The 23,135-nt window shown below is 41.2% G+C and overlaps 1 protein-coding gene and 1 non-coding gene across 2 annotated transcripts in view; one reads left to right on the top strand and one right to left on the bottom strand.

Annotated features, from left to right (window-relative positions):
• SLAIN1 (SLAIN motif family member 1) overlaps positions 1-15,090 on the bottom strand; it is an 80,205-nt gene extending 65,115 nt beyond the window's left edge. The window contains 2 exon segments of the mRNA XM_066236857.1: positions 14,335-14,462; positions 14,464-15,090. Coding sequence (XP_066092954.1) covers positions 14,335-14,462; positions 14,464-14,952 — 617 coding nt within the window. The 5' untranslated portion in view covers positions 14,953-15,090.
• Positions 15,091-20,273: 5,183 nt separating this feature from the next.
• TRNAT-CGU (transfer RNA threonine (anticodon CGU)) lies at positions 20,274-20,349 on the top strand. Its single transcript has one exon. It is a non-coding gene; the product is annotated as a tRNA-Thr (tRNA).
• Positions 20,350-23,135: the final 2,786 nt, after the last annotated feature.

Genomic DNA, 23,135 nt, shown 5'->3' on the forward strand with positions numbered 1-23,135 from the left:
TTATAATCACTGACTCTAGTAATTGACCTTACTTTAGAAGCTGTAATCTAATTACAAATCTCATTAAAGTAATACTCCTTTAAACAAAGTTACCATAATTCTAATAAGCGCACTTTCTTGAAATAACATACCCATTATTCACTCTTTTACACTCTATTACACTCACCTATCAGAGTAGTTTATCAGTTATCCAAGATGGTTGGGGAATGTACTGTTCTTCAGAAAACTATCCACTTTAGTCAAGGGTTGGCTATCTTTTTCTGTAAAGGGCCAGCTAGTAAGTGGTTAGGCTTTGTGGGCTACAGTCTGTCACAACCACTCAACTCTGCTATTGCAGCCCAGAAACATCATAGGTGATATGTAATGAATAAGGTCCTATGGATTTTACCTATAGACATCAAGTTTAATTTATCATAACTTTTACATCATGAAATAATATTCTTTTGATTTTTTCAATCATTTATTGATAATAATGTAAAAATCTAGCTGCCCAGCCATACAAACTATGCAGCAGGCCCAATGTACCCATAGAATACAATTTGCTAACTCCATTACAGATGAAGATTCTAAAATATCTGTTTTAATTGATTTAATAGTAATCCTAATATATCATCATTCTCGGACAGTGTTGACACATGGTCTTTTTTTTTTTATTATTCATTTTAGAGAGGAGAGGGGGAGAGAGAGAGAAGGGGGGAGGAGCTGGAAGCATCAACTCCCATATGTGCCTTGACCAGGCAAGCCCAGGGTTTCAAACCGGCGACCTCAGCATTTCCAGGTCGACGCTTTATCCACTGCGCCACCACAGGTCAGGCCACATGGTCCTATCTTAATCAAGAGTATAGTGATTAAAAATTCATATTCCTGGGCCCCACTTCAGTCTACTAGTACAAGAGTTATCACCTAAACCCATCCCTCTCCTACTAAAGGACCCCCGAACTGTCCAGTACTAGGTAGCTCTCTAGACCTCCCAAGTAAATAAAGGTTATTCTAGGCCAGCTGTTCTCAATCTTTGGCGCATCGAAATCTCATGGAGGGCTTGCTGAAACAAAAACTGCTAAATCCTGATTGCAGGCAGGTCTAATCTACCTGATTCAGTAGGTTTAGGGTGGAGTCAAAGCATCTGAATCTCTAGCAAGTTCCAGGTCAGGGGTCCCCAAACTATGGCCCGCGGGCCACATGCGGCCCCTTGAGGCCATCTATCCGGCCCCCGCCACACTTCCAGAAGGGGCACCTCTTTCATTGGTGGTCAGTGAGAGGAGCCTAGTTCCTATTGAAATACTGGTCAGTTTGTTGATTTAAATTTACTTGGTCTTTATTTTAAATATTGTATTTATTCCCGTTTTGTTTTGTTTTTTTACTTTAAAATAAGATATGTGCAGTGTGCATAGGGATTTGTTCATAGTTTTTTTATAGTTCGGCCCTCCAACGGTCTGAGGGACAGTGAACTGGCCCCCTGTGTAAAAAGTTTGGGGACCCCTGTTCCAGGTGATGCTGACAATGCAGTCTGGAGACCACACCTAAGAATGGATGCATTGGTCCAAGAATCAGAGTAGCCCCATTATTCCTGTTGCCCAGTGACTGGTTTAGGCAAAGGCCCTGGAAACAATCCTCCTAACCAATAAAAACTAAGGGGAAATATTCTGATGGGCGTATGGACATGTTTCTCCTCTTTTTTTGTTCAGTTTTTTGTCTCCTCATTTTTAAAGACCCAATTATATGCTGCCTACAACATATACACTTTAAATACAAACACATGGATTAAAAGGATGGAAAATTTAAAATTTAAAAACTACCCACAAAGAAAAGTCCAGACCTAGAAGGTTTCACCACTGAATTCTACCAAATATTTAAAGAAAATGCCAATTCTTCAGGAACTCTTCCAAAAAAAAAAAAAACAGGAGAGGAAGAAACGCCTCCTAACACCTACCACGCCAGTGTTAACTGATACCAAAACCAGACATGCACGTTACAAGGAAAGAAATTAAAGATCAATATCCCTCATGAACACAGAAGCAAAAGTTTAAATATTTTAGGAAATTGAGTCTAACCATAAGTAAAAGGTACATTTCGTCATTAGTAAGTGGGATTTATCCCAGGAATAAAAGGTTAGTTTACCATTCAAACGTAAATGTGCCTTACCACATATATACTAAAATAGAAAACCATATACTAATCTCAATGGACAAAGACTAAAGCAGATTTTATCAATTCCTTATTTTTAAAAAAAGAAAACTCTCAGCAAATTAGGACTAGAAGGAGACATCCTTGATTTCATTAAATACAGCAACAAAAACAGCATCTGTAATGATGAAAGCCAATGAATGTTTTTTCCTAATACCAAAAACAAGAGAAAGACTGGAGGATCCAGCCAGTGCAATCAAGCAATAAATAAAAATAGTCACATTGGAAAAGGAAGATGTAAATCTGTCTTTATTCACAGACGGCATGATTGTCTGTATAAAACCTGAGGACTTGTTATGCAGGTGGCCAAGGCCAGGCAGGTTCACATTGTATTCAGGCAGACGATATAGGTACTGCGGAGACAGAAAGCACAGGGTCATTCCCATTTATTAGATTCTTGCAGTGGCAGGCGAGCAAACAGGCAAGAGAAAACCTCTTTTCCCTGCAGCAAAAAGCACTGCTCTTTTGGTGACTGGCAAGCAATCCCGTGCCAAGGGAAAGTACTGTAGCCTAATGTAGGCTATACACACACACACACACACACACACACACGTGGCTCTGCCACGTACTCATGCACTAGTCATGCAAAGTGCAAGTAAGCAAACCTAACACAGCTATTTTCTCTACAGGACTCTACAACAAAGATACTAGAATAAAGCAGTTTTCTGGTAAGTTTTTAGGGTACCAGATCAATGTACAAAAGTTCATTGTATTTGTCTATTAGCAACAATCACTACTTTTAAAGTTTCACTTTTCACTTACAATAGCATAAAAATAAAACATAAAATGCCTATGGATAAACCTGACACATGATGTCAAGACCTGTGCACTGAAAACTACAAATTGTTTTGAGATAAAGAGATAAATAGACAACATTCACAGGTCAGGAGACTAAAGATCATTAAAATGTTAATTATTCCTAAATTGATCAATATACTTAACAAAATCCCCATCAAAATCTCAGTAGGCTTTTTGTAGAAGTATAAAAGCTCATTCTTAAATTCACGTGGAAATGCAAAGATCCCAGAATAGCCAAAACAACAAGGTGGAAAGCTACTGCTGAGCCACCATTACAAAGCTATGGTAACAAAGAGTCTCAGAAAGGCATAAAGATAAATAGATCAATGGGCAACAGAGATGGCCAAACACAGAGCTACACCTATATGGAATACTGATTTTCTGGCAAATTACAAACACTATTCAATGAAGAAAAGATAATCTTTTGAACAAATGGATATCGATATACAAAAAGGAAACTTTGATCCATACTGCCCACAATATCCAAAGTTAACACAAAACAGATGACAGACAAAAATGTAAAACCTGAAACTACAAAATTTTTAGAAGAAACTACAGGCAAAAGAAAGCCTTTGTATTCTTAGGTTGATGAGTATTTCTTAGATACAACTTCTTATACTGAATGTATAATCCATAAAAGAAAAAAAACATCAATTGAACTTCATCAAAGTTAAAACTTTGCTCTTTGAAAGACATTATTAAGAAAATGAATAATGAACCATGGACTGGAAGAAAATATTTGCAAATCATATACCTGATAAAATAACTTCTATGCAAAATATATACAAAATTTCTGCAAACTCGAAAAAAAGCAACCCAATTTTAAAAAACAGACGGAAGACTGGAACAAACATTTCACCAAAGAAAATCTATGATGGCAAACAGCAAAAGAAAATGTGCTTGTCATTGGTCATCAGGGAAACACAAACTAAAACAACAATGTGATACAACTAGATATCAGAGTGGCTAAAATAAAAAGATTGGCCATAGCAAGTATTGGTAATGTGGAGAAAATGAGACTCATACAATGCTGGTAGAAATATAAAATGGTATAACCACTTTGGAAAAGATTATAGTAGCTTCTGGAACAGTTATCATACACCTACTCTCTGTACCAGCCATTTTAAAGTCATTAAGTATTTAGCCTAGAGACAGGAATGCATGTGGCCATAACAAAGACTTACTTGTAACAGCCAAAAACTGAAAACCCAAATGTTCATTAAACGATAAATAAACAAACTATTGTAATGTCCATACAATCAAATAGCTCTCACAATGAAAAAGAGGAATGAATGCAACAAATGACTTTCAAAATAAATATCTTGATTATAAGAAGTCAAAAAGGAGTGTACAGTAAATGACTTCATTGCTCTAAAAGTATAGAAAATGCAAACTAATCCAGACTGAAAGAGAACAGATCACTGGTTACCTGGGTTGGAGATAGACAGGATCATGAGGGACACAAAAGGGCCACCAGGAAACTTGGAGCATGGGGATATAGCCACTATCTTGATTGTGGTGACGGTTTTATGGGTAGATATGCATGTCAAAACCTACCAAATAGGCTCTAGCTGGCTGGCTCAGTGGTAGAGTGTTGGCCTGGCGTGTGAAAGTCCTGGGTTCAATTCCCAGCCAAGGCTCACAGGAGAAGCGCCCATCTGCTTCTCCACCCTTCCCCCTCTCCTCTCTATTTCTCTCTTCCCCTCCCACAGCCAAGGCTCCATTGGAACAAAGTTGGCCCAGGCGCTGAGAATGACTCCATGGCCTCTGCCTCCGGCGCTAGAATGGCTCTGGTTGCAACACCCCAGATGGGCAGAGCATCGCCCCCCAGTGGGCATGCCGGGTGGATCCTGGTAGGGCACATGCAGGAGTCTGTCTCTCTGCCTTCCTGCTTCTCACTTCAGAAAAAAACAAACAATCAAATAGTACATTTTAAGTATGTATATGCAGTTTATATTTCATTTATATCTTAATAAAACTTTAAAATAAAAGTCTCAAGACAGAAACTGCCCGTCAATGTTCTTAAGATTTGAGACTCAAGTTGCCATCTACCACACAGGTGAATCAAAGAGGAGCAGGTGCCACCGCTCAGACATAAATGAGCCATGAAATTAGTCAAGTGAGAATCTTCCTTACCTATAGTCTTTAAGTTAATAATTTCCTGTTTAATACAAATCATGTCGCTGTCTGAGCCTTTGCCTCTTTTCAAACCCCTCTCAGCGGCCACGTGAAGCAACCACCTGCAGCACTGTTCTGCCTGTTACCTCTAGCGTCAGAAGGGCCACTGCTACTAGAAAGCTCCTGCCAACCAGCCTACTGCAGGATTTCGGATCCACAGACCAATTTTTTGGGGGAGGGGGGTGAGTTTTTGCTCTTTGCTTGTAGGGGAACTCAATCTCTGACAGCCTATGTAATATGGTTCTTTCATTTGACCACACAAAAAGCAATGCTCACTGCCCACAGCACATACGATTACTAACTGACTCATTCTGCCATATTTATTTATGGAGATTTCTCTTTCATACTCCATGTCTATCCATGCTATTTGGTACTTATGTCTCACCTCCACCCTGAAGTTCAGAGAACATGGAGATGATCAAACAACTGAAAGCAGGGAGTTCAGCTGAAAGTCTGCATAAGGAACAACTGGGACCTAGATGTCCTCCCTCTACCCCATAACAGCCAGTCCCACCACCCCTTCTCTATCACAACCTAAGATGGAAGCCTTACTATGTGGACAGGCTGACCCAGAGAAGCTCTGACTGCAGTCTGATGAAACCAAGAGAAAATCCAAAGATACTGAAACTGAAGTGCTACTATAATGCCGGTGGCCGAGGCCAGGTAGGTCCACACTGGATTCAGCCAGATGATAGAGGAATGTGAGCGGAAAGCGTCAGGTCATTCCCCTTTATATTCTCACAACCGTGGACGGGCTAACAGGTAGGGGAAATCACTTCTCAGGCAGCAGGTGAACAAACAGCAACACAGCCCCTCACAGTGGTGGGCAAGCAATCTGTGCAAAACCACACTGAAAGCAAGCACCTGCAGCCTAACATAGGCTACATACACATGGATCTGCCATGTGCTCATGCACTAATCATGCAAAGTGCAAGCAAGCAAGCCTAACACAGCTGTTTTCCCTATAGCTACCCACTCAATCACTTAGTAAAGTACACCAGTCAAAAAACTCCACACAGGAAGAATTTTAAATCAACTTCAATACTTCCTTTGGGTATGAACAGACAACCAATAATACTAGATATTTGGAATATTCATTTTAAATAAAACCCAGAGACTCAAAGTAAAGGCAGAGAAAAAGCTGAGGAGAAAAACAATGCAGAGAGTGAAAAATCCAAGACAACTATACAATATCATCTGAGAGAAAATGTTGCATTCATAAAACAAAAACAATATTTAAAAAAAGTTTATTCATTTTTGAAAAATAAAACTATTATAGCAGAAACAAAATATTCAATAAGTGAGTTTTGAAAATCAAGCTGAAGAAGTCTCTCAGAAACAAAACCAAGACATAGATATACAATGTGATATAGGAAAATTAAATGGCTGTACCAGGTGGGCCTATATCTGATGACAGGTTCTAAAACACACACACACGCGCGCACGCACACACATACATAGAAAAGATTTAAAAATAAATAAATAAAAAGCAGAATATTTCTGAGAGTTAAAGACAGGCCATTTAGTTCTAGAGTAAAAGCAGCCACATATGCCCACTACAATAAATGAATAGAGACACCCATACCAAGGTAGGGTGTGACACTTAAGACATTAGGAATGAAGAAACAAAGCTAAAGAAATAGGGTTATATATCCAAATCACAGTGCACTTCAATATCTAGAAAATAATAAAAATTAGAACAAAATGGAGCATGGCCTTCAAACATGAGGGAAAATGACTGACTTGGTCTTCTATGCCCAAACCAACTTTGAATCTTTTATGAGGAGAAAGTAAAGACACTTTCAAATATGCAGGATTTCAAAGTGTACTTCTCATACATGTGCCATTTCTCAGAAAGCTAATGGAGACTGCACCCCACCCGTAAGAATAAATAAAATAGGAAGACACAGAATTAAAGAAATCGGAAACCCTACATAGGTAAGAAACCCAAGGAATTCCCATGACAATAGCACCAGGCATCCAGCCCAAGGAGCAAACAGTAAAGACAGGAGCAATGGACTTACGAGTTCTAGAAGGCCTCGGCCAGCTGGCTCAGTGGTAGAGCGTCTGCCCCATGTATGGGTGTTCCAGGTTCAATTCCCAGTCAGGGCACACAGAAGAAATGACCATCTGCTTCTCTACCCTCCCTCCCCCTTCTCTTTCTCTCTCTTCCTCTCCCACAGCCATGGCTAGATTGGTTTAAGCACACTGGCCCCAGGTACTGAGGATTGCTCTGTGGAGCCTCCTACTCAGGCACTAAAAAAATAGCTCAGTAGTGAGCATGGCCCCAGATGGGGCTGCTGCCGGGTAGATCCCGGTCAGGGCACATGCAGGAGTCTATCTTTCTATCTCCACTCCTCTCACTTGAAAAAGAAAAAAACAACAACAACAGAGTTTCAGAAGGAATAACACCACAAAATACATCTCTAAAGACAGGTTTAAGAAATCATCAAATATGTTTGGCCTTATTGAGGAATTTTTCAGCTCTAGTAGTGTTTGGATAAATAACTAGTCATAAGAGATTAAAGAAAAGTGAAGGGAAAAAAGACCATTATAACTCTTGGAGGAACAAAGGGAATTAGAAAAAGTAAATGTAACATACAATTAACAGAACTCAGCTAGTAACAGTTATGATCATAATTCCGGCATTACAATGATTTCATATGAAAAACATGAGAAAAGAAAGGAGATATGGTAGTTTGGGGTGAGGGGAAGGAAGCTTAAGTCTTCACTTTCCAAAACAAGTCTATAGATGTCTAAGTTCATATATATAAAGACCATTCAGAAAAAAAGAACAAAAGAAACAGCTAGAAGAGTATAAAGTGATGCCCATGTGGATGACTCAAAGGTAAGAAAGAGCATTGCTGCTTCCTGTAGTAAGCCTTGCGATAGATGAGTTTTTGACCCATATACTCCTTATTTATTGTATTACTTTGATGAAACTTTTGAAGCATATATGGTATTAAGACAAATGATTATTTTCAGTCAGTCTTCAAATAAGGTACCCCAGACAGCACCAAGCCTACTATTTCTATCGCTAAGGCCTACAGCTAAAGTTAAATAAAAAAGAAAAAAGAAAAATCATGTAACTACAAACTCCTTGAGTACAATATAGCTCTAAAATTGGGCAAAGAAAAAAAAACCTATATTTCTACTAAATGCTTCTAATCTTGTAAAAAGTCATTTAAAAATCACCTTACTCATTGTCATTACAATGCCAGCAACATTTACAACATCCTATTTTGCCATCATTAATACAACATACGTTGTAATGACTTACCAATTATTCTTTCAACTTCTACAGTTCAATCGGTGAATTATCTGGCACGAATATTTGAAATGTCACACTCTAATTTTCTTTAACTTTTCTTCAATAACTTCCAAAAGCACATGACTAGGAACTTATCCTCCTCATAAACTCTCTTTTCCATATATCTCATATTCTGTACCCCTGACTTAATGCATTGCTAATAACACTTAAGACAGAAATAATACAAAGCCCACCACAACCACCCTAAATTCTTCAAATGAAGCATTACAATTATCTCAATTATTCTCAAGTAAATGTTTGGTTCTAAGGTCATCCCTCTGAAGATAATACAAAAACAAATGGTTCAGCAATATCTATATTCATATTATACACATACATCACTAAAAGGTAATATGTAGCAACTTTCAAGTAATCTTCAGACTTCAATCACTACAAGTTTTATTTTAAAGAAAGCTAAAACATCAGCACTAAGAAGCAAAATCAACCAATCTCTAGCCAAATTAAACAGTGTTCAATTAACCAGCACCTGGCTAGGGTCAAAATGGTCAGCCACTGCAAAAGAAACTGACCATCACTAAGCTATTAAAAGGATATATGGTTATGGAGAAAACAGCTGTGTTAGACTTGCTTGTTGGTTTCCCCGGCTGCAAGCACTCTGCATGGTTAGTGCATGAGCACGAGGCAGAAAGCCATGTGTGTGTCTCTATGAAAAGCTATGGGTGCTTTCCCTCAGGGGTGATTCTGCCAGAGTGCCCTCCCATCACTGTGAGGTGAGGTTCCCTGATTCCCTCAGCACCACCATGAGGAGCGGTTTAACTGATCCCTTGCCCTCCAATGCGAAAAGCAGTTGTCCTTTGCTTATTTGCTAGCCCGCCTCTGCAAGCCTCCAATAAACAGAAATGGCTCGATGCTTTCCAGCTCCACAGTTCTTCTACCATCTGCCCAAACTCAATGTGAACCTGCCTGGCCTCAACCACCAGCATTACATTGGTCAAAATGTTACTGAACTGTCTTATAGTAGAATCTCCCCACTCCCTCCAGTTATATCTAAACTTCTATTTCAGGGTCTCCCTGCAGTGTTTCCAAGTTACTCATTTTAAAGACACATCAGCACATACTTCAGTCAACTCCTCGGGCTCCCAGAAAACACTGTTGTTTTCAATTAGCATTGTCAGAAAGTGAAGCACCCTCTGGTCTTTTCACTGAAAATCAATTACACACACACAAAAAAAAGTTTAGGTGGTCTAATTTAGCTGTGCCATCTGTATAGCACAAGGTGTTCAACAGCTTTCATGAAGAATTGGCAAGGATTTCAGCCAGCTGTCCAGGATCTTGGTGTTACACATGAAAGATGAATATTCATTCATTAACGTTTCTTTAATTTGTACACATCACACTTTTTCCTTATGTAATTATGAACTTTCTTCCTGTCCTTTCCAGTTGGGCAAGTTTAAAATCCCTTCCACAAACCTTTACACAAGTCTCAGTATTCTGTTGATAGCCACTCCACTAAAATAAAAGTCTCCTTATATGACTATTTTATGTATTAGTTAGCATGTTCTTATCTTGGCATTTTCTGATACAGACTGGTCTTCCTGGTATGAGGTGTGCAAGGCCTGACTCCCCGCACTGCTACCCAATCTTGAGAGCTGTGCTTTCCCACCTGTTTTCTCCCAAGTCCAGTTTGCTTTCCAATAGTATAAATTGCAGTTTTTCTAACTTTGACCTTAATGCACAAATACCTTTACTATTTCAACCCAGTTCACACACACATAAAAATCAAACAAGTTTACTTAAGACAACTTGGTATTGTAAGATATAATACACTCTGATTTTATATTCTACTGCACTTCATTTTTTAAAAAAGAAAATGCTGGTCAAGCAATCCACTAAACTGACTTTATAACCTACTAATGGGTCACATCAAAGCAGAAGAAAAATATCATTGGTGTAAACAATTCTGAATCTGTGTAAACAATCTGGATTTTGGTCTTAATTCTTTCAGTAAATAACTGGAGGAGCTCACATAAGTCATTTCATTTGTGAATTTCAGTCCCTTAACAGTGAAATCAAGGAGCTGAAATACTATGGGATTATAATAACTGGACTTAAAAATTAAGGTTCTGGAACTGCAATCAACTTGAACTTTCTGAGATATTAAATCTAGTAGCACTGTGCTAAAATAACCAGATTATATCATGGCAAAATTAAATACTTTAAATTCAACTGAGATAAGTATGTGAATAAATGAAAAGCAAAACACATCGTTCTTCTTACATCAAAATTTTGTTTTGTTTTGTTTGTTATAGATAAGATGCTTATAGGCCACATAATTGTTTTGAAAAAAGGCTTAAGAGACCTGATAAATCATTCATCAACCAATAAAGTATCATCAAGCAAATACTGTCTCTACAAATTCAGTTTTCCACCTTTTTTTTTTTTTTGCCTGACCAGGCATGGCGCAGTGGATAGAGTATCAGACTGGGATGTGGAGGACCCAGGTTCAAGACCCCAAGGTCGCCAGCTTGAGTGCAGGCTCATCTGGTTTGAGCAAGGCTCACCAGCTTGAGCCCAAGGTTGCTGGCTTGAGCAAGTAGTCACTTGGTTTGCTATAGCCCCTCAAAGCACATATGAGAAATCAATCAATGAACAACTAAGGAGCAGCAACAAAGAACTGATGTTTCTCATCTCTGTCCCTTCCTGTCTGTCTGTCCCTCTCTCTGACTCTCTGTCTCTGCCACAAAAAACAAACAAACAAACAAATTCACTGTTTTCCTTCTAACATTATTCTTGAACCAAGTGTCATCCAGGTTGTTAATAAAAAGTCAACAGTTATATTCTAAGATTTTATTAGAAAGACTTACATGATAGAACTTCTAAAATATTCAATTATTAATCTACATTTGTAAGTTTTATTTTCCCAAAGACAGGACACCTTAGCAGGGAGTACTATTCTAAACAAACTATTAAATATTAAGTTCAGTTAATTCATTAGGATGAAATCATGATAAAAAGACATGGAAAATATACACAAAAAAATGTAGGTGATAGTTAACAGTAACTTGGTCCTTAATATTATGTAACTGTTACAGGGAGACAAAGATATCCAAGATAGTTCAATAAAAGATTATTTGCATATTGATTTGTATAATTATGTTTTTATCTCAAAGGATCTACAGAATGTTAACAGGGTTATCTCTGAGTCATGGTTGTAAACTAAGGATAAGACTTCATACTCACTCCTGTGCTTTGTCTAATCTTCTTTTACAATAAAAATAAAAAACTTATTTTTAAGTATTTTTTAAATAATCAGGTACATTTTATCCACTACTGTTGTTTCTTAACAGAAAAAATAAAAATAATTTGCCTTCCTGCAAACAAAGTCCCCTTTCTGTGAGACAAAACAAAGACATACACATTTTGCAGTGAGGACGGAGCTTCAGAGGACTTTGCAAGCAAGCATTAACAGGTGGGTTAAACCCTGGTGGCTATTGTTCATCAATAGGCCAAAATATTGCAATATAAGAATATCCCAATGCATATAATGCTGATAGAAAGTTTTCTGTAAGTCAGGTGACCTTAAAGGAATGTTTAAGTCTATCCCGTTAAGATTAATGACCCCTCCCTGTTTTTCCACCTGGAATTCTAGTCCTAGGTTTGTTTTGAGGAAGATAAAGTACTCTATAAATACTGTACCATTTGTCTGCAGAAGCATTTGTAAAGTGTCAAAGAAGTAATTTACTAATTCACCTATATACTTGATGAATAAAATTAGTAGAATCTGCTACAATTTAGATTTGCTTCTAACCATCTGAAGTGCTAATAAGTTAATTCAACTAAGTCGGTGATTTAAGTTATTTCAATGCTATTTTGATTAAAAAAATAAACTACAAAAGAAAAGTCTAGATATTAAATACTAGCAATAGTTGGATGATAACTACATATGGTAGAAGTCCACTCATAAAAAAAATTAAGTTAGCTCTGTATGTACTAGCACCAATCTAATATACTTATAAAATAATATCATTTTTTTTTTTTTCTGAAGTTGGAAACAGGGAGGCAGTCAAGACAGACTCCCGCATGCGCCCGACAGGGATCCACCCAGCATGCCCACCAGGGGACGATGCTCTGCCCCTCCTGGGGCGTTGCTCTGCTGCAACCAGAGCCATTCTAGCGCCTGAGGCAGAGGCCATGGAGCCATTCTGAGCGCCTGGGCCAACTTTGCTCCAATGGAGCCTTGGCTGCAGGAGGGGAAGAGAGAGACAGAGAGGAAGGAGAGGGGGAGGGGTGGAGAAGCAGATGGGCGCTTCTCCTGTGTGCCCTGGCCTGGAATCGAACCCGGGACTCTTGCACGCCAGGCCAACACTCTACCACTGAGCCATCTGGCCAGGGTTCATATTAATTTTTAAATGCTAGTATTTTAAGGCACAGAACTGATCCATATAAAAAATACAAATAAGTCTCCCTTTGCTACTTATCTTCAGAAAAGGTCAAATGAGGACTAAATCAATCTAAAATAATATGAGAGTGCTTTTAGTTAGTGATAACCTAAGAACCACCACAACAGCATTTTCCAGTGACATACTCAGGCTGAAACTGACCTACAGTACAGCCTGGATTCCACAAAAATAAAGGTGTAGCTTCTAAAAAGAATGGCTTAATGTTCCAGAAAGTGCTAAGCTGTTTTGATTTTTACAACTTCTACTAACGAGAATGACGAATGCTTTATATATGAATATGCTCCATATATTTTGATTCTCAGAATCAAACCAATTAGTTACTACACTTTACTGAGTTCTCAGGTAAGAGTAAAGGAAAAGGAACAGCACAGTTCCCAGTAGGAAACCAGTGAGGTTCTCCATTTCCCATTCCCTCCTGTGCAATTATGCAATAGGAACACAAAGAAAATAAGAAAAACCCAGCTTGCACAAATAGGAAGGGCCCTAAATAAAAGAACCCAAGTTAAAAGAGGGACTACAACTATTCTTCGTGTCATTGCTATGTAGAAGTGAGTGCTGTTGATTTTCCCCTCAGCATAAACCTAAGCTCTACCCTATCTAAAGCGTCCACTCACCTGACTATATCCCAGATTTCAACTAAATAAATGTTGCCAGCCTCAAATTTTCTGATAACTTAAAAGTTTCTGAAAAATATAATGTTTCTCTAATCTCACTTTTCTTCAATTAGCAGTTTCAGTTTTAAAATTAAAGAAAGTTTCTTGGTCCTAGGCAGTAGAGTGCCCTCAAGCTGCCCACTTCATTCCCTGAAAAGCCCCCATTTTTGACATTACTGATAGGCAAGTCAGTGAGGTGAGCACATTAAAAAAATATGAAAAAGTCAGTCTCTGAAATAAGAAGTTATCAGAGAAAACGCAGGGAATGAGGACGTCCGATTGTACAACCTAAAAGTGCAAGGACGAGTCTCTAAGGAGAGTTCCATCACTAGGCAGCGCGGTGTGTCTGCCACAGGAGGGGAGGCAACACGCAAATCCCATCCCGCGTCCGTGTGGGAGGAAAAAACAGAAACAGTCGCAGACGGAGGCCAACCCTGAACCATCCCCGCCACTACCCAAACAGACAGGGGCAAAGAGAAAGGCTGGCAACGAAAAGACAAGATAGCACGGGTTTCAGTCAATGCTAACCAGGAGCGTGGGACCCAGTAACCAGCAGAGAGAAGAATACAAAGAGACGGAGGGGTCAGCTCACCCCCTCGGATCCGCCGAGCTGGTGGAAGCAGGCTTCCTCCCTCCTGGGAAGCCTCCGCTCAGCACCCAGCTCGGCGCCGGCCCGGCCACCACGTCCGGGGCCCCGGCGAGGGCCCCCTCCCTGCCTGCCCACACCCTCCCGCCGTCCCCGGGGCCTCGGGGCCGCCGTCCCGGCGCAGGGCGCGGAGCTCGGCAGTACCAGGTGTAGTCGTCCTCGTCCCGCCAGGCGGCCAGGCTCTCCAGGTCCAGCGGCTCCAGCTCGTCCAGCAGCGTGGGGGGCGGCGAGGGCGGCGCCGGGGCTCCTCCGGGAGGCGTGCCCGCGCCCCCCCGGCTCCGGCCCGCCGCCGCCGCCGCCGCCCGCGCCGAAGAAGCCCGCGGCCGGCTTGAAGAAGACGAAGGGCGCCTCGGGGGGCTGCGCCAGGCTGCAGAGCAGGGAGGGCGCCGGGCTGGGCAGACAGAAGGTCCCCGGGAACGCGGGGCTGCCACCGCCGCCGCCCCCCGCGCCCAGCGCCAGCCCGAGCCCCAGGCTCCCCGAGGAGGCGGCGGCGGCGGCGGCGGCGGCCGGGGGGCTCCGCGGCCCCAGCGGGCTGCAGGCCCCGGCGGGGGGCGGTGCGGCGGGCTGCGGCGGCGGCAGCAGCAGCAGGTGCGGGGCGGCGGCCGCGCTGGCCGCTCGGCTCCGCAACTGCTCGTTCTGCTTCTCCAGCTTCCGCACCAGCTCCTGCAGCTTCTTCACCTCCAGCTCCGCGTTCACCACCGGCCCGGAGCCCGCTCCGGAGCCGCCTCCCGCCGAGGCGCATTTCACCTGCTCCGCCATCATCGTGGGCCCCGAGGGCGCCGCGGCCGCCAGGGCTTGTGCACCGTGGTACCGGGTCCTCTGGCCGCGGGGAAGCTACGGCTCCTTCCCTGCCTCCCCGGCCCGAAAGACCGACCGCTCCGGGGCTGAGGCCGAGTCGGATGCTCGCATCAGCACCGAGCACCAGCCTCCGGCTGAGGCAGCCTCCGCCGAACTGTGCTGCACATGCTCAGAGCGTCTCTCCAGTCCCCTGGGCTCACGGCGGCTCCGGGTTTTAGCCACGGCCCCAGGGCGGGGCGGGGCGCGGGAGCCGGGTGGGCGGGGCCTGGGTGGAGTACTGGCCTAGGGGGTGCGGCGCTTTTAAGGGGCGGGGCTTCCGCGCCGCCCTTGCTACCTAATCCCAGGTGTCTGATTGGACCTTGCTGGAACTTTCCCGCCATAGGCGCATCCTCTCGCCCTTGCCAGGAGTGAACTAGGTGCACCTCAGAGCCAGGTTCCGGGTTCCAAAGAAGTGGTGCTGCAGGTGCCAGTCTTAGAGTGCGTCTTGCACCAGCTGATTTGTTACCTTGCAAGAACACTGTTACACTTAACGACATTACCTGCTAGCCACTAACTAATGAAACTCATAGAAAACCAAAAGGAAAGGGAACATCATTCTAAGAACTGGAAAGTAAATACAGAGAACCGAAAAGCTTTGTAACGATGTTGTCAATCCATTAATTGGTGATACAGAAACAAAATGGTGGGAGAGAGGAGATTGAGGAGAGAGAAGAAAACCCCCTTACTAGGAGGGATAGTGGCCAGTTGCTAAAGAGTCAAATGTTCACTTCAATTTACTCAACAATAGTCTAATTTGAACTAGTCTATTATCACCAATGTTTGCCCCAATAAAATGATCGTTTTTCATACTATATATATTTATTAAACAAAAGACTTGAGCACCGAATTCTCTCCGTGACACTATTCTAAAACTTGGCCATGCAAGCAGCGAACAGAACAGGCAAAAGTCATTATGGGAGATATAAATGAGTAAAATTGTGTAGCACTCCACCTGTTACAAGCTATTAAGGTCAGACTTGCTGGAAGGACAAAAGAAAAACAGAAAACCTCAGAACTTTACCCCAAACCCACTCAACTCACCTGTTTCTTACATCTTGTGGAAACCAGCTGCTTTAAGATGAGGGAGGAGGGGCTTTTAAGCAGAAGGATTGAATCTAGTTTTCTTCAGTTACTATTGTCTTAGTATTTTGAATGTTTAAGACAGATGGAAGTCTCATATTTTATTATGAGAAAAGTCCACACAACTGATTCTCATCCTCAGATGATACACTGTCTAGTGAAGGGCCCTGCTCAGGGACTTTACATACCAATTTTTGTGACAATGTACCTATGGATCTAGAACTGCTAGCACATTGTATCAACTGGTTTTTGATATGGCTCAGTGCCTACTGGCTCAGAAACAATTGTCTTCTAAATTGTAAATCTATATATCCGTAGCTTCTGTGTGTATTTAACTTGCTTGGTGAGAGCTTGAATAAATTAGATAACTGTGTGTGATAAGTACCCTGAACCTTCCCGGCAGCTTGCTAGACCACCTCCTAACCACCTGTATCACCCATCACCTTTCCAAGTTTCCGTCTATCTTCTGAATATTCTGGTTATTACTAAAACCTGGAGAAGTGGAACAATACTACCGAAAAGTCCTAAGTAAAGGACTATTGAAGGATTTTTTCCGCATGCTCAGTGGCGGATGCGGGTAGCTGTATCCCTACACACAAAGAAAGGAGACGACAGACAAGGAGAACAAAGAGCTGCTGGATTCCACATTAGCAAAAGAAATTGGGAATAGGCAAAGCCTAGTGAAGACAACAAGAATTAAGATGTAGAGAAAAGCAGTCAGTTTACTTCAAAATTTATACACTCTAGAGGAGAGAAATAAACAGCCTGTTTCTCCCCCCATTTGCCCAAATGGTCTATAGAATACATCTAAGCAACTAGTAGTCAAGCTTTGGAATTCTGTTTTCTAAGTAATAATGTTAATAAAAATCGTTGTTTCTTAACTAGAAAGCATTCGTTGAAATTTAGACATAAAAGAGAGATAAAACGTTCTGGCCTCAATTTCTTTGTATTCTACATTCTTTTTCTGAAAAGACAAATCTGCCTGCCCTCTTTCTGTTTTAAAAGTATGAAATGATTCATGTCTAGAAAACCTTTAAATCATTTCTTTGCTTCCTTCCTATTAAAGCACCTCTTTTTTACCCCTTCTGTAAATTACACAGGTACACACATCAGAGACACTTAAAATGCACACTGATTTTAAGTTGGTATCCACAGGATGCCAGTCTCTGCCACGCAATTAAAGAGGTTGATGGTGTCAAGGCTTTATTTAAAGCAGTCTTGATTTTTTAAATTTTGATGCAAATTTATAGGCTTTGTGTTTTGAAAGAAATTCCATGCATAGCTGCTCGGTTTAATTTTTATTTTATTTTAAGAGAAATACACAAGATGATTTCAGAGGTTTACAAAGAAGATATAAAAAAAAAACAAAAGTACGTGTCTCATTAAAAACTTTATGCTCTATGGATACATTTAAAATACTATAAGCTGATGGGAAACACCTATATACCACACACATTGTTTTAAGAGAAAAAGTAAACTTCTTTTGATTTGGGTTTTTTTTTTCCGTATACCTCTAATAGATCTATGGACTTCAAATTGATCCAATCACAGAATTGCACAGCAGCATAGTTTTTTCTTGAATCTAATTCTCCAAGGAAATCTAGGAACAGCTTATTATCTCCATTTTAGAAATTACCTAACATGGTTAGGTTACTTGCCCAAGTTCAGTCATGAAAATGACAGTTTTAGTACAGTTCCCAGTCATCCAACCACCCTTTCCTTAAACTTCTTTCGTAGAGTAAAATTCTAGGAGTAAGCCCCATATGTTCGAAACGTAAAATTTCAGTCAGTAGAGTGGACATACCTTAATATGAGCACTACATTCATTCAAGTTGATAGATCCAATTACTGCAAGAGAAAATCACCTAATATGTTAAACTGAGATCAGAGATCCCCAACTGTGTTTCATTGTTGATCCAGCCCAAATTACAGTAGGGGTTTTTTTTTCTTTGCATTTTGTTTTTGTTTTTGTTTTTTCTTTTTTTTATCATTTTTCTGAAGCTGGAAACAGGGAGAGACAGTCAGACAGACTCCCACATGCGCCCGACCGGGATCCACCCAGCATGCCCACCAGGGGCGACGCTCTGCCCACCAGGGGGCGATGCTCTGCCCATCCTGGGCGTCACCATGTTGCGACCAGAGCCACTCTAGCGCCTGAGGCAGAGGCCACAGAGCCATGCCCAGCGCCCGGGCCATCTTTGCTCCAATGGAGCCTTGGCTGCGGGAGAGGAAGAGAGAGACAGAGAGGAAGGCGCGGCGGAGGGGTGGAGAAGCAAATGGGCGCTTCTCCTGTGTGCCCTGGCCGGGAATCGAACCTGGGTCCTCCGCACGCTAGGCCGACGCTCTACCGCTGAGCCAACCGGCCAGGGCATTGTTTTTTCTTTTATTAATTTTTAGAGAGGGGAGGAGAGAGAGAGAGAGAGAGAGAGAGAGAGAGAGAAGGGGGAGGGAGGAGCAGGAAGCATCAACTCCCATATGTGCCTTGACCAGGCAAGCCCAGGGTTTTGAATCCGCGACCTCAGCGTTCCAGGCCGACACTTTATCCACTGCGCCACCACAGGTCAAGCTTTTCTTTGCATTTTAATGAAGATTCCTGTCTATCCACCCAGAAAAGACTTGAATATTGTGTATCCCAAATTTCTTGTCTAGTGCCCAGCACGGTGTCTAGCACATAGCAAAGAAACAATGATAAAAGTTTTTAAAGAATAAATGAGAAATAAATAAATCCCCAAATTCTAGCTGAAATTTAGACAAGAACCTAATTATTTACTTCCATAAACTTAATTTATCAAATGGTAATAACACGGGAAGAACACAGGAGGATCAGACTTTTTTTTTTTTTTGCAGACCCCCTCATAATCATTAATTATGTCTCATCCAATTAAAAGCTAGAAAAACACTTGCATCTAATGTGTGTATTTTCATGTAAAGGAATAGTGCAGAGAGAAAACTAAAATACACGAAGCCAGAATTTCTGTAACTATAGGCATGCCTCATTTAATGTGCTTCACTTTATTGCACTCCACAGAAATTGCAATGTTTTTACAAACGGAAGGCAAGACCCTACCAGCAAGGCTACATTTCACTTCATTGCTGTGGTCTGGAATCAAACCCACAATATCTCCAGGGTATTCCTGTAATCCTTGTGTGGGTTGCTCCATTCTGACCCCACCCAACTCTACTACTCAAATTCATGCCAACTTCCCAGGTAATTATACCCGTAAAATCACATATAGTAGTAGCTATAACAGTAACAACAACAATAATAATAATTCTGTTCATTTGGCAAGCTGTACTTGTCAGAGCCCTTTTAAATAAACAATTATTGTTTGTCTATTTGTTCAAGTTATAATGCTAGATAATACTTTAAAAGTGAACAAAACCGGCCCTGGCCGGTTGGCTCAGTGGTAGAGCGTCGGCCTGGCGTGCAGGAGTCCCGGGTTCAATTCCAGGCCAGGGCACACAGGAGAAGTGCCCATCTGCTTCTCCACCCCTCCCCTCTCTCCTTCCTCTCTCTCTCTCTCTTCCCCTCCCGCAGCCAAGGCTCCATTGGAGCAAAGTTGGCCCGGGTGCTGAGGATGGCTCTGTGGCCTCTGCCTCAGGCACTAGAATGGCTCTGATTGCGACAGAGCGATGCCCCAAGATGGGCAGAGCATCGCCCCCTGCTGGGCGTGCCAGGTGGATCCCAGTCGGGCGCATGCAGGAGTCTGTCTGACTGCCTCCCTGTTTCCAACTTCAGTAAAAAAAAAAAAAAGTGAATAAAACAGCATCTCCACCACTGAGACTTATCTAGTTGGAGGAAAAGAGCATAAAAAAGACTAACTATAATACAAGGTAGCGTGATAAGTATTATGATGAAAATAACATAGAATAGACTGGCAGCTGTCAGAGAGGAGGGAGTTTGGGGGGGTTGGTGAAAAGGTGAAAATATTAAGAAGAAGACAAAAAACAAAAAAACAGACACAGACAACAGTATGGTGATTGCCAGAGGGAAAGGAGGTTGCAGGGAGGTGGAAGAGAGCAAAAGGGGCTAAATGGTGCTAGAAAGTCTCTTGACTTTTGATAGTGAGCGCATGATGCAGTGTGCTGATGATGTGTTATAGAGGCATATACTTGAAATCTGTATGGTTCCACTAACCAATATCACTTAATAAATTCAATTAATAGCCCTGGCCATTTGGCTCAGTGGTAGAGCATCAGCCTCGTGTGCAGGAGTCCCGGGTTTGATTCCCGGCCAGGGCACACAGGAGAAGCACCCATTTGCTTCTCCACCTCTCCTCCTCTCCTTCCTCTCTGTCTCTCTCTTCTCCTCCCGCAGCCAAGGCTCCATTGGAGCAAAGTTGGCCCAGGCGCTGAGGACGGCTCTGTGGCCTCTGCCCCAGGTGCTAGAATGGCTCTGGTTGCAACAGAGCAACACCCCAGATGGGCAGAGCATCGCCCCCTGGTGGGCATGCCAGGTGGATCCCGGTCGGGCGCATGTGGGAGTCTGTCTGACTGCCTCCCTGTTTCAACTTCAGAAATATAAAAATAAAAATAAATAAATAAATAAATAAAAAGAAAATACAAGTCAATAGCATAGGGAGTGCTCAGAAAGAGCAATTAATTTCAGCGAAAATTTGAGGGGAGATGATGTAGAAAGCATACATTACTTCATCTAGATGTCCTTAGAAAGCTGGGAGGCATTGGGCAAGTGTGATAGTCATTATTAGACAGACTACAGAATATATCAAAACAACGACAGAACTAGGACACAGCACTCAGCTCTAATTCCTAGTTAATATTATTTTTTCTGTGGTCACTTTATTTTGTTTTTATGAATAGTTCATTATCTACCACTCCCATTAAAATGAAATGTTTTACAATTTATCCTAATAATAATGATTGGTTCTTATTAAATGCAGCAACTATTCTAAGGTCTTTAGTTGTATTTTCATTTAATCATCAAATAACCCTTTGAGGTACTTTCTATTATACTTGATTTATAAATGAGGAAATTGAGGCAGAGAGGGATCAAAAGATCTGCCCAAAGTTACCTAGCCAGTAAGTGGCACAGCCAAGATTTTAGCTAGGAAGCCTGGCTAGATTAAGCCCCTGAGTTCAAACCCATAAACTGCAATATCTATTGTATTTTCTGGTCTTGGGTGGCACCCAGCAGAATACCCTGCTCTGGTCTTAGTGGCTTATCAATCAAAACTACTGACCAATGCAAAATCAATAGTCAGGAATGCCTGAAGCAAGGTCTGATTCATTAGCAAGTAAATATTACTGAAACTTTAAGAGTCACCAAGCACAGATTAGCGAACAGTAGTTTTCCAAGATCAACAAAGTTGTCAGGGCTGGTACAACATTTCTGGCAGTACAAAGGCTATTCGCTCAATACTTATTTCTGCTCAGATGACAAAAGAGCATAAACCTTCATTCACTGCCTTGTTTTGCGTTTCCAGCCATTTGGATTCTTCACGTGTCAATAGCCTCTCTCACAGCCTATGCTGGGCCTGAACAGATCTCAAAATGGTTTTGGAGGTATTTTAAAATTCAAAAATGTAATAAATTCAGAAACTTTTTTCAAAACCTGAAACTTTTTTTAACCAAAACAGATAGACATTTTTGAACAATAAGCATGTAAGATCACTTAAACTTTGAAGAATAACCTCGTATTTAAAACCATCTTTAATTTTTTTTTAATTTGTTCAGAATTAAAAGTGGATCTGATATGAGTTGAGTCTTGCCAGCAAAAATTGGCAATTCAAACTACCATCATATTTGGTGACCACTCCAGAGCTTTTAAAAGTACTTGGGTTTAGAACAATCTATTTTCTTGTTTTCCCCAAATGTTTTATCATAAATGTCAATGTGACGAAGGTTTCTTTCTTCACTACAAAAGAATTTTCTTTGATCATTTCTAGAGCTTTTATAAAACTCCCCTGCAAAAAATTACAGTCACACTAAAGTGCTTACAAACCAAAGTCAGAAATCATTGGACAGTCTGTGTGACACAACAGGGCAGGGAGCCCTCCCATGAAAGGGGATACCTTTAGTTCTGTTTTCAGGGACCAGCACAGCTACAAGGACATGACCATTGGAATCTAAGCTAATGGTGGTGGAAGTCACAAACAGAAAACAGCACAGCATTCTCCTGGGCAAATCATCACATTCCAGAAGTTATAAGCCAGCCTCAAAGTAGTTACTGCGAGTTTATTCAAAACTTATCATCAGTGAGTACCTAATCATGGTCTGTGCACATAATTAATTTTTGGAAAAGAATAATAATTAAAGGAGTGATCTGTGTCTCAACTATAATATCTTGTCTAGACGCATCACAGAAACAATGATTATAATCATGTCACAAAAGAATTTGTCATAATGATTACAGATATGTTATTTCTTATCTTCAGGAATATTTAGGGGGGGGTTGTTTTGTTTTTGTTTATTTATTTTTTTTGCAAAAGGAAAATATGTGTCAAATACCAGAAAATACATTTATTAAAGATATGGTTGCTTTCACCAAAACAGAATGCAAACAACTTCAAAGATGAACATACTCTGGTAACTAAAGGGATGTCAAATGGGTAGAATGGAGGATTAACTAGTGGCACAGTTTTTCAGCTTTATAACCAGCCTAAAGCCCATTTTCAGACCCAGGGATTTATTTGATAGTATTTGTAAGCACTTTTTATTACTCATGGAAAACAGTGTCTGAAAGCTTCCAGATGCTACTAAAAACTGGAGATTGACAAAACAACAAGCAAAAAACCATGATTTTAAAAGATCAGGCTCATTATATGATTAGGCCAGCAGATTGCAAGCATCTCCAAAGAAGAAAATCTGAAATGACTTAGCTTGTCAAGACAGAAATCCAGGTAATAACTGTGGACACCTAAGTTGGAAACGAGATGGTGGCAATATGTCACTCTGATGCTGTTGCAATGCACATATGGACAGACAGGAAGAGGGTCAGAGTGACCTGAGAAGATTGTCATCCTTACTCAGGCACCTAGGCTAAGGGAGGCTCCAGCATCATGCATCCT

This window comes from Saccopteryx bilineata, chromosome 6 (genome assembly GCF_036850765.1).
Source record: "Saccopteryx bilineata isolate mSacBil1 chromosome 6, mSacBil1_pri_phased_curated, whole genome shotgun sequence".
Classification (NCBI taxonomy): Eukaryota; Metazoa; Chordata; class Mammalia; order Chiroptera; family Emballonuridae; genus Saccopteryx; species Saccopteryx bilineata.